General features: G+C 36.7%; 2 protein-coding genes across 2 annotated transcripts in view; one reads left to right on the forward strand and one right to left on the reverse strand.

Annotated features, from left to right (window-relative positions):
* Nucleotides 1-14,686, forward strand: part of LOC591283 (coiled-coil domain-containing protein 22 homolog) — a 31,314-nt gene extending 16,628 nt beyond the window's left edge. The window contains exons 11-17 of the mRNA XM_030980932.1: nucleotides 7,475-7,591; nucleotides 8,953-9,054; nucleotides 9,998-10,105; nucleotides 10,711-10,806; nucleotides 11,765-11,824; nucleotides 13,292-13,366; nucleotides 14,426-14,686. Coding sequence (XP_030836792.1) covers nucleotides 7,475-7,591; nucleotides 8,953-9,054; nucleotides 9,998-10,105; nucleotides 10,711-10,806; nucleotides 11,765-11,824; nucleotides 13,292-13,366; nucleotides 14,426-14,539 — 672 coding nt within the window. The 3' untranslated portion in view covers nucleotides 14,540-14,686. The remainder of the gene's footprint in view (nucleotides 1-7,474; nucleotides 7,592-8,952; nucleotides 9,055-9,997; nucleotides 10,106-10,710; nucleotides 10,807-11,764; nucleotides 11,825-13,291; nucleotides 13,367-14,425) is intronic.
* On the reverse strand, nucleotides 743-6,288 carry LOC115922300. The gene is made up of 5 exons (XM_030980933.1): nucleotides 5,913-6,288; nucleotides 4,692-4,834; nucleotides 4,361-4,429; nucleotides 3,640-3,735; nucleotides 743-2,838 (listed from the first exon to the last, which is right to left on the reverse strand). Exons 3-5 carry the CDS (start codon nucleotides 4,417-4,419, stop codon nucleotides 2,574-2,576), a joined length of 420 nt encoding a protein of 139 aa, XP_030836793.1. The 5' UTR covers nucleotides 4,420-4,429; nucleotides 4,692-4,834; nucleotides 5,913-6,288; the 3' UTR covers nucleotides 743-2,573.
* Nucleotides 14,687-19,654: the final 4,968 nt, after the last annotated feature.

Below are 19,654 nucleotides of genomic sequence, written 5' to 3' on the forward strand. Positions count from 1 at the left end.
TTGCTGTACTGAAGGCAATATTTAAACGTGATGTTGATTCCAACCATTGCATACAAACAGATCATGTGTATTAAAAAAGGCACATTTTTATTTAGCATCTATCGCTATGACAACTTTAACCGTCGTCATTAAGAAGGAGCAATATACTTTATTTGTATACCACCATGTCTTGTTACTTATTAGTTACTGCTTATTTATATACATCTTATCTTGTGTCTTTCATAAAAACTTGACATACTCTATAGGCAATGTGTAGATAAGTTTACCAAAGAAAAGTATCTATAACAGTAATGTTTCTACGCGCTTGACAAATATACTATTACCCCGGTCATTTGATTCAGTGCTTGCCCGCACACAATGTTTTGACTAGTACGTGATCATACAAATTTTGCCGAGAAACTGCCTACTAATTGATATATTTGGTAAATTATTATATCTATTTGGACTTGATAGATATAACGCATGTGTCGCGCACTTGTGCGTAGTCCCATATACATCTTTCTGTGTACAGTGCTTGTAACTTTACCAAGACTGGGCCAATTTTTTTATCATTTCGATGATTCTAGAACCTTGCAGTACACACCAAGACTTATATGCTAGATGATCAACCTTTTCTGATCGATTCCACAACAATCCTTTCACAATGCAGTCGCATGACCATAACTGGTTTTATCTTTTAAGTTTCACATCTTACTTTATATATAAATGCTTTAAAAATTGTCTGAGTGATTCTTTTCCTTAATGTGTACGAGTATACATGTATACATACTCCATATCGATCTCAAATCCTGAATCATATCAGTTTCAGCACAAAATTAAGTATAGTTAGGTACATATATGTCTTTCATCTTCCCTAATGCTCGACTATGAATATCACCTCAAGTGATTAACATCCAACATAAGGTTTTTCAAAAAAATAGCACAGACATTTCAAAACTGGTCATGTCCTATACGCACACAAAAGACAATTCTGCGTTGTGTGTACTGAGTTTCATATGAATCGATCAAACTACTTCCAATAGTTTGCTCACATACTTATTTTACACACTGCACATGCATTGAGTTTTATACTGTTATTATAATGCCTCATCAAAGATACCAAAACTATAAAATTGCTAAAACTTGGAAAGAATATGCTCCACAAGATTATTAAAACAAAATTGTATTCTTTGTGCAAAGCTTGGTTACCATGGAGGTACCTTAACAGACAGACACAACAAATGTGTCTTGCACACCCTCGGGTCAATCGGTATACCAAGTTTTATTACAATTTGCAAAAAAATTTGACCCAGTTTTTTACAATAGACCAACAGAAAGACTCGCCTGCCCAACTGTATCCTTATTCCTTTATACACCCTTTCAAACTACAAAGTAGTTACAGGCAGCATATCTCTTGATGGTATAACCTTGAACCGCAATACTTTGGCGTTGAGCTGATTCACGTTCATTGATTCAAATGATGCATGAAACCAACTGTTTTGCTGTCTTGTGATCATTTCTCTTTTTCGCTTGCATTATTTTAGTCACATTGATTGCATTAAATAAAAAATGAAGACTATTTACAATAAGATATTCTACAAATCTTTCTTCTGTCCATGTTGATTTTCAACAGGTTCCGAAGTATAGTCTTTTTCATGATCGACTGTCACCTCAGTTACATGCACAGTCACTAAAACCAAACACATTGTTGACTCATGGTTTGACCTCTTGGCTGTAAATTTTATAATTACTACCGTAACTTCTTCAAGGAATATAGGTTGCCAAATAGATACAAATTGAAATATCCACCATTTCCACATGAGCAAGCACTGATTTTATCACAAATTATGAATTGTATAAATCACATAGAGCTTTTATACACTGATGTCACAATTTGTCTTTTATATTCCTACATTTCTTCCATTTGTAAACTTGCCAACCTCTTATTGTAATACAATATACAAGTGCCAAGCATGGTGGCTAATCTAGCAACAATAACAATTTATTTCTGGTACATGTATATCATGTGTTATGTGATTTTTTTTCTCCAGATAACCACATCCCCATGATCCCCAGGGACACTCTAGTATCAAGTTTGGTGGTATTTTGTCAAAGGGTCTCTGACATATCAAGAATACATGCTCGTAATGCTAAGCCATGCAATCTTTCACCTCCGGACCACAAAATCATTAGCAACCAAATGAGTCCAAAATGTTAAGTTCCAACCAATCCTCAAGATAGCCTAAAAACATGCCACATGGACAAATTAAATCGAGGCGATTAAGAGTCTTGCATGCAATCATGCAACAATGAACCTCATTTGACCTTTGACCTACTTATGTGACCTTCAACTCCAGAATATCATGGAGGCCAATAAAGGGCATCTACCAATCAAGTATGGTTACAAACAGATGTAGGGTTGGAAAGTTAGCAACCCTAATTGATTTTTGCAGGTAAGATTTCACATTAGACTTCATTCAAATTTGTGTACAGTCACGGAGGATGGACGGAAGGACGCCATTTGGATCCCTTAGTCTCTGCTCGAAAAAAAGCAGTTCTCAAGTCAGACAATCCCAAATGTTCACTACAGAGGATTACATGGATTTCTCTAATCGGCCTAGTCTCCTGGCTAGGATCACATCAACTTGTGGTGGAGGAAATGGTGCAAGCCGGGGCCTTGTGTGTCTAGGGTCATCAGGGAGCAGAACAGCCTTCGAGAACAGTGGTCCTTGGTCCTGTTCTCTGCGTTCCAGTATCGCACCGATGAGTCCTTGTACATACATGTAGGGGTAGGTCTTGGGGACCTTCTCCTTCCGGGCCACGTAGTTGTTGGCACGCTTTGACCATACTGCAACATATCTGTATCATAAAATAAAAGAACATGCAAAATGTAACAAGTTGCATTATATGCACACTCATTCTTGTCAATTGGAAATGATTCATATCTCTTAAAGATAAACTTGAGTTCTGGTAAAAAAAGAAAATGAATTCTCACAGAATCTAACGAAACTTACACTGAATGTTCAAGATTACAAATAAATGTCATGTGCCAAACAATTTTGGAAGAAAATGTATACTGGCTGAGTAATGAGCATAGAAAGATAAGGAAATCAGGGTAGTACTAGCCCCGACAGGCCGACACCATGTGTGTTGTCCCATATACATCTTTCTGTGTAAGTGATTGTTACTTTACCAAAACTCTGCCAAATTTATGATGATTTTGATGACTCCAGAACCTTGCATTACACACCAAGTATATTATTACACTGAATCCAAGTCCGCATTTAGGGTCCAAAATCAGCAGCATGATTGACAAACCATCAGCTTACAGTCCGTCATCTACATAATTTAGATGTGCGTCGTGTACAGGGACAACTTCTTTAGATGACGTCATATGTTTGGCGATTTAAAAGGGGCGTTCCCAGGAAGGACAATTAGATATTTAATAATTTCCCCAAAATTGATAAATTTCATGGGAAAGAACTGCCAATTCGGATTGCCCTGTCCAACTACACAGGGAAAACAAAAAATCATGTTTTTTTTTTTTACTCCACCCACTTTGGATTGCCTTGTCCATCTAAAAAAAAATGTACAAATAAAAATAGGAAAAACAAGAAAGAAAAGAAAACCTTTTTTTCTTTCTTTCTAATTTCCACTCACTTTGTATTGCCTTGTTCATCAATCTGGTCGGGCCTGTCCTTGTGTGCCATGTAGTCGATGACCGCAAGCAAATTCCTTGCCCGGTTTGCTGGGTAGCTGGATGGATAAGACAAACAATTGGTATTACCACTACCATGATGAATGAATAGTAAATGCTTTAGACAAATCTCAGACTCATTGGCCCGTAGTCACAAAGGAGGTTTGTAGGAGGTTTGTACAAACCATGGTTTGACGATGGTTTACATCTATGGAATGCTGCTCGCATACCGTAAATTGTAAATTAACATTGTTAACAAGTATGGAGTTTACATTCCTTCTCCATCAGTTTACAAATGGCATTCCATAGATGTAAACCTTGGCCAAACCATGGTTTGTACAAACCTCCTTTGTGAATACGAGCCATTCACTTCAGTTCTGGATTTGTGTTGTAAATTATTGACTCTTAATTAAAGGTAGTTACATTTCCCTGCTACAACCACTCCAACTTGACTTAACATCAGGTACCGACACAAGTACGATACAAAGTCTGCTGTTTCAAGACTCTGCATGCATCCAAAAGTGATTTCAGCATTTATATAGATGTCATTCATAATTTCTCATTAACTTTGCTATTTGCTTCAAAATATGATATTGTAACTGTAACCGTACTGTAATGATATGTTTCAACTTTTCCACAGACAATCTTACTTCAAACATACAAAATGATACTAAAAATACTTACTCAAAGGAATACCGCTTGGAAGCATACATCAGTATATGGTTGTGGAAACACTCGAGCATGCTGGTGTGCCTAAGGAATTATGAAAACAAAATAAAAACTGATATAAATGATAGGGCATTTCATTATTTTCATACCACAAAATCAATATTGAAAATCCCATGTCATACACATGAGCAAATAAGATGCATTATCTTGACCTGCTGATATGTCCCAATTTTATAGGTCATAACCGAAAAAGAGCTCAATCTTGCAAACATGTACGTAATGAACGCATTCTCATTAAATTCCTCTCAATTTACAGAGCCTTTCGTACATGTATACAGAATCCTACCTGAAGCGAGCAAATCAGCAGAGTAGGCCAAGTTCTCCATGAATTTGCGGTCAAAGGTGACTTGTACTATTCACCTGCTAATTCCCCTACTGCTGCTTGGAATTTCTTCGCTGGGGATGGATTGTGTTGTCTGTTCTTCATATCTGTAAAAAGTGAAGAAACGAAAGTCATTCACAAAGTAAAAAACATTCAGATTTTAAATCACCAAAAGAAATTATTTTGAAGATGGCATTCTCTAATAATTATCACAGCTAGCCAGATTTGGAATTTGCATGACTAATAACTGATGCATTGGTTCTCTGTCATGTATGTGAAGTTGAGACACTCTTTGGTAGAGATAAATATAGATGAGACAGTCACATCTCAAGCAAGCTATAGTATAACCTTGTCGACTTTTAAAAAGAGCAGGATGTTTACCCGGTTGACTAGCCCTGCACGTCATCATTACAAAGAAAACTGCAGTTGTAACGAGGGACATTAAAGGTAGGGTCTATTACAAAGTTTTGGGAAATTTTGAAAATTGGGTGGATAGTGATTCTTTACAATTTTGATATATTTGGATGCCCCTGTGGAAGTATTATAAGCACTAGAAAATTTAGCTCCTAAAACACTTCTGCTTTCGAAAAAAATTGAATTTAAAAATGCTCCTGGTAAATTTTGATAAATTTAAAATAGCGCCTACGGTCGTACAACGGTAACTGCTAGTGCTACCATAAAAATCCCGGAATATGTAGTTGTGATATATAATTTCAAAAAGGTAATAGCCAATCGGTCAATTGTAGCTTGTTGTATAGCTGAATTAATATATTGACCTTGAGAGAGAGTTATAGTATACCCCATATTAAGAGATTATTATTTACAATTTCATCACTTTAGACTCGATTTCAACGCGACAACGTTCACTGAATATTGTAGGATCACATAGACCTATGCTTCCAATATTTTCATTTGAACCAAATTCATCCGGAGGTCTAGTGGAGCCAGACGTAGTCTCAGTGGAACAACCGACAATATAGAGACTGAAGCTTTCGGTCTACTGTAGACCTAGGCTAGACTATCAATATCATATGATTCATGAAATCTGAATTAAAAATCCAAGGCAAGAGATAACAAAACGTAATTTCTTAAATTTGCCGATTCCATGCATCTAGTCTCTAGACTAGATCAAATTAAAACGGTAGGCCTACCCAATGCAGTGGGGCGTATATCATTTCAACTTACCTCTCAGTGAGCTGGCATGTCTATTGCATCCTCTAGACTCGGCAACGAGAAGGCCGCCTGCAGCTCGCGAAGTTTCTCCGCCGTACCCTGGCCTTGTTCACAGCCACTCCCGCGCCTCCTCTGGGCCGGATGGTCGAGCTGCCATTGCTTGTTTCTCTCCTTCCTCTTACCGTCTTACTTAGTCTTATTCCGATTTAGCGTAGCCTTAGCCTTGTCCTTAGGCTTAGCACTAGCTGAGTCCGAGTCGGCCATCGTCCGTGACCTCGAGCTCCTTTTCCAATCTCGATCTCGTTATCGTATTTCAATCAAAGCTTGTCTGTAGCTGTCTAGCGTTCGATCGGCGCCGGTGATAATCTGATATGAGCTAGCTGTGTGTGTTATACTTAATACGTGAAAGCAGCGTATTGGAATTGATCAGCTGTACTGTATGTATTACTAGCGCGCGGTCGGATACCCGCCTGCTAGCTACCTGTAGTACTGTACGTACCAACGAACTCAAACACTCGTTGTAAATACGCTGGTTGTTAAATGACATAGAGGGAGCTAAACACGTAAATTCAAAAAATAAACCGTCGAAAGTCAAAAGTGATGTCCGGACGTCAAACACTTTTATATAATGTTTTGAAAGCAAATTGCACAACAATTAGAGCATTTGATTTGGAATTATTATCATCTCCCATGTTTTTTTCGATGATCTTTCATATGGTACTGAAATAAACCAAATCTGTTTTGGAGGGGCACTTTGGAAATTACCAATACTCAACTATACCTTTAATATCTTGCCAAAAGATGCGAGTGCCAAGCTGGGCTTTGCACCCTCAACCCCTTTGATTGAAAGCCAATTAAATGAACCACTATACCACGACATCTCCACATTACCAATGAACAACCCATAATGCATTTTATTAACACATTTAAAACGGGAAAAAGTCTTAATTGTTATGATTGAAACTCACTAATTGTTTAAAAAATAAAGCATTGAAGGTAATCTTGAAATCGTCTGTTTGGAGTAAAAAAGGCGTCAACTCCTGTACATTAACACAGAGTTAACGCCCTTCTGACTCTGAACAGACAAAATGTACCATCCATGGGCCCGCTCCTCGATACCCTCATAAGTCTAACTTCTTGACTATCCCATTGAAATGCGTGTCAATTGTAATACACGTTTCAATGGGATAGTCAAGAAGTTAGACTTATCGAGGAGCGGGCCCATGGATGGTACATTTTGTCTGTTCAGAGTCAGAAGGGCATGAACTCTGTGTTAATGTATATGAGTTGACGCCTTTTTGACTCCAAACAGACGATTTCAAGATTACCTTCAATGCTCTATTTTAAAAACAATTGATGAGTTTCAATCATAACAATAAAGCCGTTTTTTCTGTTTTAAATGTGTTAAATCTTCATTTGCCACTCTCCACCCAGGTGTTATATGGGTACTGTTGGGAAAGAATTCCTTGAATGATGTGAGCACTTATGACGGTTTCGAGCAACGGGCCCCATGTTCATTTATCAAGAAAAATATAAATTCTTATTGAGTAATCCTTTTTTTTTCTTTCTTGTAGGGCGTTGTGGAGAAGAGTGCGCAGCAGCTTGTGAGCTTAGCCACCCAGTGGGAAGAACACAGAGGTCCGCTCATAGAGGAATACAGGAAGACCAAGGATGAGGTCTCAAACAAGGAGGTGAGATCCAAGCTGGGGTTTTTAAAGCCCCACTGCACTACTTAAAGCTACTTGCGCCCTCTATATAGCAAACAATGCCTAATCAGTTACAATTGGTCCTCATGATCCTCTTTTTCTTATGTTTATTGAGAGCTGAGTTGATGAGATAGCCACCTGTCAGTGACCACCCTGGGCGGTCTAATCCCTCCTGGCCAAACTAGTGCGGATGGGCTTTAAAGGCATGTCCGCATACGTGTGATAGTGGGGAGGAACAGATGATGAAACACCTTTAGGTCTGCCCCCTCCCTCCTCCCGGAACCCCGTACCTCAAAAACCTAGAGGGTTTTAGCGTCAAGGCCCGGGGCACGTTTCACATAGCCTGTTTTCAATGACAAATGACAAAAATCAGTGACAAATCTGCTGATAACCAATCAGAAGCAAGAATTTCACTAGCTTTTAAAAGAAAATTGTCATTTGTCAGTGATGACAAGGTTTTGTGAAACGCCCCCCAGATCCTTCATCCTCCATTGGGCCGGGCTTGTGTAGTGACTCGATAAGAAGAAGACACCTACTTATTGTGTTCGAGGCAAAAGGGTACCTACAGGGGAGTGTTTCACAAAGACTAAGATTGACTTTAATTTGGGCTTGTGTAGTGACTCGATAAGAAGAAGACACCTACTTATTGTGTTCGAGGCAAAAGGGTACCTACAGGGGAGTGTTTCACAAAGACTAAGATTGACTTTAATTTGGACTTAACTATGGCAGGCTGCTCAAGCCACTGTTTTCTCTCACCATTTACCGGCATTGGTCTCTCAAGGGACGTACAATTCATGGTCACAAATCTACAGAATTTTCATTTTTTGATAGTTCATTATTGTTCAATATTGAGGGAAAAAACGTTAGCTAATGATCATAATGGTGAAAGCAAACAGTGGCATGAATGGCCTGCCATAGTTAAGTCCAACTTAAAGTCGATCTTAGTCTTTGTGAAACACTCACCTGATGCACTGCCAGCAGACATACGTTCTTGAAATCCTCATTTTTTAATATTTGTATCAATACTGTTCTTCCTGATGGCCCTGCATAAATACACCGAAGTATGTTTAATCTGAGAATGGCTGATTGTAGCTGCCAGAGCTAAAAACCAGGGTAATAATATCCGTTCTTCTTTGGAAGCGCCAAGGGAAGTTACGTACTAATGTGATATGTGCTATACCAGAACGGGTTATTATTATTTATTTTTATTAATCTGCTGACTGCTGAATTCTCTACCTTCCTGAAGGCTCAATACACCTACAAGAAACACGAGCTTGTTCCAATTTGCAATGGGTTACTACATGCATTACAAGATTTTTGTTGTGCTAACATTGATTATTTGACAGTCTGAATCTGAGAAGAGATTAGAAGACATCCAAGCTTTGAGAGAAAAGATGAAGAAAGTTGCAGAGGAAACTAGGAGTAAAGAGGACATGCTCAAACAACTTGTGAGTAAAATATTGAATGTTTTTTGTTGCAAAAGAATGGATGTTTGCTTTAATAGTTATCCATCATTCATGTTTAATATGTGTATTGCATATGTTTAAAATGTTTCTATGATTTGTCAAATTCTGTAAATTGTTTATTTGCAGAATGAAATATTTTGTTACAATCTTATTGGAATTTCATGATGAATAATTGATTATAGTTGCTTTTGTCAAGACCCTCTTGTGAAAACAAATATTTATACACATTTTTTAAGAATGTATATTTATTAGTCACTCCACTTTACAACCTCAACCTCACACTCTTGTGATAAGAGGAATCAAAGGCATTTGTATTTGTCAAAATATAATTGAATTGAATTGGATCAAGCATTTCTTAAAACGTTCTCTGGAACATGCTGCAATCAACAAAGATAATTTTAATACTACTTGTAGTACACACTTGCCTGGTATAGGGCTTGCACAGAACCCAAGTCCGGCATTATATGGGCTAAGTCCGACTTAGCCCATAGAATGCCGGGTCAAGTTTTTTTTTAGGTTGACTTTATACATTCTAGCTGTACACAAATGATTTTTTAAGAGATCTGGGGGCTGTTTCACAAAGATCCTAAGTTGAACTTTTCTCTAAGTTGGACTTAACAATTATGGAAAGCCGTTAGCATCTCTGAAAATATATGGTATAAGTTATTTCAAAAGGTATCAAATGTTGATTCAAATCATTCATACACCCCTGTATTTTCTATTATCAAGAAATTTTAAGTTCTTGATGTGGAACTTATAAAAAAAAGTCTAAAATACTTGAATTTTCGCTCTTGAATATATTTTATTTTAAGGCTACGAATGGCTCTCCATAATGTTTAAGTCCAACTTAGAGATCTATAAGTTCAACTTAGAATCTTTGTGAAACACTCCCCAGTACACTTAAATTGCTTTCATTTTGTTCAAGGTTGCCGAGTATGAGAGAATGGCTAAGGATGTGAATAGATCGGCCTACACCAGGAGAATCCTCGAAATTGTTGCCAATATTCGTAAGCAGAAAGAAGACATTAATAAGGTATGAGCTAACAAAGGACATTTTACAGTCAAACTTGCTTTAGCATCAATTAGTAACCACCTGTATAGAAAGACCACCTATCTATAATGACCACAATTTTTGTTTCGCATTTGTTTCTCATTGAAACATGACCTAAAGGAACATGTACATAAAGACCACCTGGCACCTGCCTATTAAGATCACTTTTATTGTCTCCTTTGAGCGGTCTTTATATACAAGTTTAATCTAGGGATCCTCTTTTTCTTTGTCATTTTTTTATTGCATAGAAAGTATACTTTTCCAAAAGATTTGTGATGTCTGTGTGTTTCCCCGAGAGTAATATGTGTAGCAGTGTATTAAAGGAAAGAAGTTAGTGAGGCATACCAGGCCATGATTTGTGTTAAAAGCTACTGCTCAAAACCTTGAAGTCCTTGATCTTTTAATAATTTGATGATCTGTAGAAATTGTAGATATTTGTCAAGCTACAAAACTGTTCGGTTTTTAATTTCAGGCATTTGTAAACCAGCGATGGTCCCTTTTTACAGTATACAACCTGTGCTTTCCTGAGCAATGTAAGATCTCGTAGTTACAAGTTCTAAAATGCTGCAATTCATCTTTCTTTACAGGTACTCGGTGATACAAGAACACTCCAGAAAGAAATCAATCAGGTATCGGGTAAACTAGATCGGACCTTCACTGTCACAGATGAACTCATTTTTAGGGTAAGTTAAATTTGAATCTCTCTTTTTACAAATATTTTTCAAAAGGCATTGTTAAACAATGCCAAATCTGAGATGCATGGCCCTAAGTGTTATCAGCTTCTGTGATATGGTGTAATATTGACGCCCTAAAAAAATTGCGCTTCAAAATTATCATGAAGTGCCTCAAAAAGTACAAATCTTTGAGTGACAGGTTTTACCATACTCATTTTCCCCAATAGTGTAGTGTTATAAAAACCGTAAGGAAAACGAAAAATGAAATTTTGAATGCCAATCGTAAATATCTTGATAATCAGACGGGCGATCGGCTTATAAAGGTCATGGGATTCCTGACAGACCTAAAGGTTTATAATTATGAGCATGAGCTAAATCTAGGAATTTGTTTAGAATCTGAGACAAAGATACCCAATCCCTTTAAAGACAACCAAGAAAAAGTGAAGCCTTTCTCTGCATTTTCAAAGTCTGTGTTGCAAATATCCAAAGATATTGTTTAGCTTAACACACGAAATAGAACCACTTTGTTTGAAACTTACCTCTTTGAGTGTGAATAGAAAAAAATGGAAGGACATCTGTGAAGTTTTAATAAAGTTTCAACAAATTGGATGAATATAATATCATCACGTTGATGAAATAATTTCTAAATCATTTTACTACTTCTAAAAAAAATTACAAAAAGTATTCAGTTTTGTTTCTGTTTCACTTAATTTAGGAGCTTCATATTTTGATTAATAAACAGAGTTTAAGATTGAAAATCACCCTAAGGCCATAAACACCAAGATGCTCCCATAGAAACGACCTGATTTAGGCAAAATGTAACTTTGGTCAAAAACGAGTTAAGTAGTGAATTTATTAGTCCTGATGATATAAAAGCTTTAATTTTTTTAATGAGACAATATGCAGGCAAAAATCTGAAATATCTAAAATGTAATCGTTTTGACTATTTTGTTTCCCTTTTTTTCAGGATGCAAAGAAGGATGAGGCAGTGAGAAAGGCATACAAATACCTTGCTGCATTGCATGAGGTAAGACTGGTTTGTAGGGACACTGATTTTCGGTTTTAAAAAATTGCTTTTTCCGTTTCAGAAAATCTGGAATTCTGTGAAATTCCGTTTTGCCACTGATAACCACTCAAAAACAAACGGACGGGACTGGATAAACTTGATGTAAAATACTAGTGAAAATATACGAAAAATTATCAAATGTTTAGATTTACCAACTTCAAATTCGAACTTAGACAAGCAGACTAAAGTTAGCGGAATGTGTCAGAACACGACATATTCCTGACGGAACGATACTGATTCAGATACAGGCCGAGTAGTACCGACGACGACGAAAACATTTCAGTCTTGGCTGTCATGTCAGCGATCGATCTATTTTAGGCGCAAATGCCATCCCCTTTTCTGATCTGTACAACAGCGTGTGTACAATCTCGCCGCACTTAGCGCCCGCTGCTGGCGTGTGTGTGCCTAGTATTACTTATACGTAATACTAGGCACCTAGCTGGCACAATAGGATCGATTCGCTGCTATTTGTACCGTGTTTTGTGTCACGATCTCTATCGGTCCAGCGAAACAAAATGGCAGCGCCCTGTCTCCTAAGAATCTGACGAATATCGCTAAATATTCAGAGTTATTAACCATGATTTTAGGCCCGATATTTTTTCACTGCATAACAAATCACAACGATTTTCTTCATGAAAAATGAAAAGTTTTGAGGTGAAAGGGGTTTTCCGCAACTTTCCGTTCGAAATTGCATTTTCCATTTCAAATGGTCATTTACGTGAATTCCGTCCGTTTTCCGAGATCGCGGAAAATCAGTGTCCTTAGGTTTGGTACCAGTATTGTGATTTAAATGATGATGATAGAACATGTGCCATTATTACTTTTAGTCAGTCTGCTCCTCTAAACAGAAATCTTATCATTTTAATCATTTTCTTATCCTAATATGAACAAATGAATGGGTTAGGGACAGAGTTATGGTATCAAACAAAGAAGGAATGGTGGCACATGTCAAGAAAAGGAAGATCGCATAGTATGGGCACAGGAAAAGAAGAGAGAAGATTGTTGTACTAGCAACCATCAAAGGAAAAGTTAAAGGAAAGTGTTGAGATGGTAGATGTCCTGCTGGATGGATAGACAACCTCAAGATTTTGAAAGTAGGAATGAGAGTAGCGAGAGTGAATGCGTGAGAGAGAAGCTGAGGGCCTGGGAGGGCTACGGTATAGTTCAGTAACTGCAGATTAAAGGCACTTAAGTTTAGATAACTAGTAAATATATTTTGATACAAATGCAAATGATTACTGATTGTATTCGAGAATAGAAAGCTGATGTTTGCTGGTTCCTGAGGGGTTTATTCTTTTCTCTTTTATAGATCAGCTTCCTACAAAGAGCCAAGGCAGCAAGTTTATATTTTCCCTTAAAAACATATATATGTACCTCAGTAAAGTATAATTTCTATTCACTTGTTTTCATTTCTTTTTTATTTCCTAGAATTTTGACCAATTAATCAAAACCTTGGAAGAAACCGGCACCATCCTGAGAGAGATTAGAGAATTAGAAGACCAGGTATGTTGAGAATTAAAGAAAAAAAAAAATGCTTTTTCTATTTATGTTAAGAGTGACATGTTGCTATGCTCTGTTAAAATTGTCTTGAAATATGACTTCTAAACTATAAGACATCGCAAATTGTTATTGCATTTTTAAAATGTATATTGTTCCATTTGTTAGGGGTTCAATGTCACTATGCTCTATTTAAATAATCTTGAAATGTGACTTCTATAAAGAAATATTCCAAATTTAAATACAATTTTAGTAAACAGAAGAGTGACATTTAGGTATACTACTTGATGTAATGTTAACAAGCTTGTCATATTTTTGCTTGCTCGCTTTGCTTTCTCGCAAAATTGAGAAACTGGATTATATTTGTGCAAGAGGTGTACATACGCACATGTAAGAGTGTTGGAAAATAAATCTTCTGGGATGAATTTGAGATTGGGATAGTGCGAAGCTTTTTAATCACGAAAAGGGTTTTGTCAATAAAATAAAGAGGTTGATAAACGGTGTGTTAAAGGTACTATGCAGGCCAAAGAAATGAAAAGGTTAAATCCAACGGCATATGAAAGTTAATTCTAATTTAGAACTTCCCTAAAAAAAGGGGGTTGAAAATGTCTTTAAGTGGGAAAATAACGACTATTAGTTGTCAAATCGACTTAAGTGACTACCAAGTCAGTAAGTAATAGTCTGATTTTCAGACTATTGTACCGAATGGTTGTACGTTTTGTGCTGCACAAAGATTCAATCAGTTTAATTTTGGCCATTACAAGAAGTGGGTTATTGATGTAGACAAATGCTCAATACCCTTTACAGCTCATTTTATGTACCGTACGTTATTACCAAAGAAGAAAAAAGCCAGTCAGTCACTCAATAGTGTCTGACAGTGAAGTCTAGCAAGTAAACAGGTTTCCTTGCATAATTTGAATATTAGGACACTGCTAAGGTTTAAATTTCACAGATAGGACATACAATACATATTCATAATTCCTGCAAAGTTCTACAGAATTTGATGTTGGCTGCAGAAGGGACATAGTATCTTTAAACCAATGTCTTTCTTTTCTTGTGCTTCAGATCGACACGGAGAGCAGTAAGAAAACTGTCACCAATCTTGAGAAGATCACCAACGACTATAAACAGATGAAGCAGGAAAATGCCGCCCTCATTGCCAAATTAAAAGGACAGTAAAATCTTGTCACAACCTAAAAGTGGGACAGTTGGTTCTTAGCTTATTTATGTATACCAGATAACCATGACGAAACATATGAAACAGAATGTGCAAAATCAGCCATTGCAGGCATGACTAATCAGAGGTATCGTTGTTAAATCACAAAATGAAAATTAACAAATTAAACATGTAGAGCCAGTTGGGCAATGGACCTACTTCATATTTAAACTTTACATTGCATGATCTACCATTATGATGGGGGTGGGGGGGGGGGGTGTTTCACAGAGACTAAGATTGACTTTAAGTTTGACTTTACTATGGCAGGCCATTCATTCCACTGGTTGCTTTCACAATTAAGATTTGCAACCACGATTTGTACGTCCCCTTGAGCAACCAATGCCATGAATGGTTAGAGGAACTAGTGGCATGAACGGCCTGCCATAGTTAAAGATAAACTTGAGTTCTGGTAAAAAAAAGAAAATGAATTCTCACAGAATCTAACGAAACTTACACTGAATGTTCAAGATTACAAATAAATATCATGTGCCAAACAATTTTGGAAGAAAATGTATACTGGCTGAGTAATGATCATAGAAAGATAAGGAAATCAGGGTAGTACTAGCCCCGACACCATGTGTGTTGTCCCATATACATCTATCTGTGTAAGTGATTGTTACTTTACCAAGACTCTGCCAAATTTATGATGATTTTGATGACTCTAGAACCTTTCATTACACACCATTACTTACATGCTATATGATAAACTTTTCTGATCCATTCCACACCTTTTCTTTCACAATGCAATCGCATTACCAGTACTCAAGTTTATCTTTAAGTCCATCTTAAAGTCGATCTTAGTCTTTGTGAAACACCCCCAGGTACCATTTAGTTTTAGAATAACCACATGACTCTAATCAGAAAACCAATGCATTCAGAGTAAAAGTCAGACATGTGCTTGTAACTATGCAGTACCTTTACAGTGTAGTAAGATTTTGTAAGCTTTTGAGCGCATGTATGTTAAAAGCAAGCAGCCTTGTTTTTGATCATACGCAAGCTCACATGCTATGCTTGCTTCTGTATCTGAGGATAAAAATTGACCATCTTGGTGTACTTTTGCTTCTCATACATTCCTCTGTATGTACTTTAATAGAATCCTGACCATGTTGAGTATTTAAATGACTTTTAATGAGTGACATCTATGACGTGGGACTGTGGTATAAAAGGATTACTGAAAAAGGAAATCTGGAGAAAGAGGTAGCCACATGTTTTTTCTTATTTAGCCTTTTCTATAAGGTTGATGGCTTTCTTAGTGGGGTACGTATTTTGTTCTCAAAAGCTGCATTTACACAGCAAGCAGAAATCCTCAATTTTTCTTACATCACAATGTCCCGTTGTCAAAAGCTACCAAAAAAAAACAATTAAAAAATCCACCTCTGAAATGTGTTTTTTTAAACTCCTGCCAAAATTTCACAGATTTTTGCAGTGTGAATCAAAAATTTGATAAGATGCTGGTTTTCCGTCATGTGACTCTTCTTATTTCTGTGCGATATTGCACGCATAGTAGCAACAAGTCGCGCATTTGCCACTCTCCACCCAGGTGTAAATGGGTACCTGATATGCTTGAGCGCTAGTTACTTTGGCAGCCCGGCTACGACCAGGGTAATATGTGTAAAGCGCCATGAGTGTCAGAACCTAATGGATACCGGCGCTATATAAATAACCATATTGTTATTATTGTTTTTTTTTTGTGCACCAAAAGATCAGTATGAGAAAATCAACGTTTTTTTTTATGGGTTTTTCCTGTAGTGTAAAAGGCAGTCCCAAAAATCGAAGATTTTTCAAAATGGTGTTTGAGATATATCTTTAAATGCGCCTATGAAGGGTGTATGTAATCTTTTAATGAATAATGTTAAAGAATTAACAACTGTGCTGATATCGCAAAGTAACATCCTTGAATGAGAATGTAATACATGTATTAAAATAATAACATGAATAGATTGTTTATAACATTAGTGAGATGAGTTAGCGAAACCTCTTCGCCCCAAATTGATGACTTAAAAAGTTTCCATCATCATATTGTATGTGATATATATTTATGTCCATATTGGCAATCCTTGTATTTCAATATTTTCATCACTAAAAACTTGTTTAGATATGACACGGTAAACGGTCAACAAAAATAAGCTGTGTGTTCATGTTAATGTGTAAACGAATGGCAACTGCGTGCAACTAAGGTCCTTCCATGTATTTATTGATGTATAGTGTATCATACTTTTACGCCATCATCAAATAATTCGTCCTTGTTTTCACGAAGTGACGGTAGTGAGGAAAATCGTAACGCAAAGTGAATGCAATTTTTTTTCACTACCGTCACTTCGTGAAAACAGCGACGAATTGTTGCTTCACCTAAACGGGGCTTTAGTCATTAGAAAGCATTTACATATTAACTCATATCTGCCATAAGGCCGCATGCACGCTACCGTTATAGTGCTTTGTACACGCGAGCATGCTATCGATGGGCTGCTTAATTCACGCGAGCAAGCCACAGCTTAGCTGCTTTATGCATGCATGCTCGCGTTCGTTATAGCAATTATTGTTCATGCTCATTGAACTGTGCTGAGTGCTTTGCACATGCTATTGATAGCACCATCAGATCAGATTATCTCAAAATGAACTTGGCACAGGGGGGGATTTGTAGCTTGGCACATTATGGCAGGATAAGAGTTAAATGTTCCAGATTAGTAAATGGAATGATACATTTTCAATCTAAAAGATAAAGATGCTGTCTATTCAATAGTGTCCTCTAACATGTATTTCTGACATACCCTCATTTTCATTGCTTGTTCTCCTTAGTAATATATTCCATTTTCTTGGCCAGATGTCATCTAATTGGTTTATAATTTACTTTGATTTGATTCGATTCTGTGAAAATCTAATGTTTGTTAAAGCCTAAACCAATTTAACAATTACTGTGAAGGTGTTTTTTTTTTTGTATTGCAATCAATATACAACTCATTATGCAGAAGAAGATGCGAACTTAATACATGTATTTGTTTTCAAGTTGTATTTTTATATCAAAGTCACTCAGTCGTGTTTATTATAGGTAATATGTCTTGATACATTACTGTGCAGTTCAAACTGATACACACTGAGGTATTACGAACTGTATTTTGTTCTTCAGTTTTACACGCATATGACTTAAGGTGAAAGATCATGTTTAGGTACTGTGTTCTACAAGTGACGGAGATATCTATAAAAAAATCCAAGTAATCATTATACTGTGACACAAATAAGATCATTCATCTGCATGTACCAAACACATTTTCATTTTGGTGAATTTCAGGGATTCATTTTTTCGTACATCCTGCAGGATATCAAGAAACCATGTAAACCCATACAAAACAAAGGCAGACCTTCCATACCGCAGACAAGCATGGTTAGTAATAGTCTCCAAAGATGTAGACACGAAAGTTACCATTTGGGGCTAAGTCATGATGATAATAATAAAAATCAGGATTTATATAGTACTTAAAAAATATGAAATACCCTCTCTTAGCGATTTAGAGATATCATCACCATTGTCATCGGATTCATTCACGCACAATATGCACCATCTCCTCTTCCTGGGGAGTAAGGGCATATGGCAATTTCTAACACAAAGGCTTTTGTCATCCTACCAGGTCCCCGTTTCTCTCCTGGGTATGTAGTGGCAAATGTAGATTTATGCCTTGCTATAGGACATTAGTGCCGTGTCAGGGATCAAATCCATCAAAGTTGCATTTCAAGTCGAGTGCCTAGCTAAACCAACTGACTTTGACACATCATGGAAATTAATGCTATAAATCACTTTATATTGTGATTTTACATATACGTCAGTATTATTTTGCTACAATACGTATTTGCCCTTTTAAATGCTGAATGGAATGCAGGAAATGAACTCACATTTGATTGAAGAGTTTGTTAAGACCAGTTGAATAAGTTTTAATACGTCTATGTTGTACGACTAAAGAGCAGTAAAAATAAAATCGTTAGTGATAATGTATTATTGAGACGAAGTGTCAGAAATCTTCATATAATGTATATGTAAATCAAATCATTTTCATAGTAAAATAAAGTCAAATATTTTACATTTACTTCAATGTTTGTGCTTTCTGTTATCTCCGGCTTTTTCTTCTTCAAATAGGTACAAAGTTAACAACTCAATTATTCATACCCCTTGTAAATTTCATGTTTGTCTTTCGTAACTCAAGAATGAAATGTTGACTGGTTTGCAATATGGAAATTCAAAATCAATGATTTGAATTAATTAATAAATAAATAAATGAATTGGATCATGGTACTATGCCTACATAAAACGAAGTGAGTATACAACAACATTTTTAAAGTGAATTTTCTGAAAAGGGAAATGACGTGATACATACTGATGAAATTCAAGAATATTCACACAAGAAAACAAAACTGATGCATCGAAGGGCATTCTAAAGAATATAATTCAAATGACCTGATAACTAATAAGACTGGCCCACAATGATTTGGACATGAGAAGTTTACAAACAAATATTAAAGCCCCACTGCACTAGTTTGGCCCGGAGGGATTAGACCTCCCTTTCCCTGCATGGTCACTGACGGGTGGTTATCTCATCACATCAGCTCTGAATTTCAAGAGGAGAATCACATTTCTAGAACGTTCAGTTTTCGCCCTTTCAAATGACATCTCGATCAGGAAAAATGAGCGAGGAATAACAAAGTTCTGTTTGTTTAAAGTGAAGCTTTGATTTTAAAAGTTCGGTTTCACTGGCCGCCTGCCGTAGGAACAAGCAGAATTGACGAAAGACTTAACCTTCGTTTCGTTGAAAATCAGCCATGTATGAAGTCTTTCGTCTATGGCTGATCGTCAACGAAACGGAGTTAAGTCTTTTGTCATTAGGGACTTTTAGATTCGCACGAAGACAATAGGTCTATGCTACGATCGACGTCCTGTTAATGCACTGCCGTGAATGGACGTCACACGTATCAGTCCACGCAAATCTAAAAGTCCCTAATTCCGTTTGTTGCTACGGCAGGCAGCGAGTGAGAACGAATTCGTTTGATAAAATTATGGAATGCAAGCATCACTTTAAACAACTGACAGAACT

This window comes from Strongylocentrotus purpuratus, unplaced genomic scaffold (genome assembly GCF_000002235.5).
Source record: "Strongylocentrotus purpuratus isolate Spur 01 unplaced genomic scaffold, Spur_5.0 spur5_scaffold_11, whole genome shotgun sequence".
In the NCBI taxonomy this organism is placed as follows: domain Eukaryota; kingdom Metazoa; phylum Echinodermata; class Echinoidea; order Camarodonta; family Strongylocentrotidae; genus Strongylocentrotus; species Strongylocentrotus purpuratus.

Bases quoted from the DNA above. Each gene is read 5' to 3' on its own strand.
- LOC115922300 (XM_030980933.1), bottom strand. From the start codon at position 4,419: ATGCTCGAGTGTTTCCACAACCATATACTGATGTATGCTTCCAAGCGG. The intron at 3,736-4,360 runs GTAAGTATTTTT...TTATCCATCCAG, and splicing joins TCCAAGCGGTATTCCTTTGA to CTACCCAGCAAACCGGGCAA. The intron at 2,839-3,639 runs GTGAGTGGAAAT...TTTATGATACAG, and splicing joins GATGAACAAGGCAATACAAA to ATATGTTGCAGTATGGTCAA.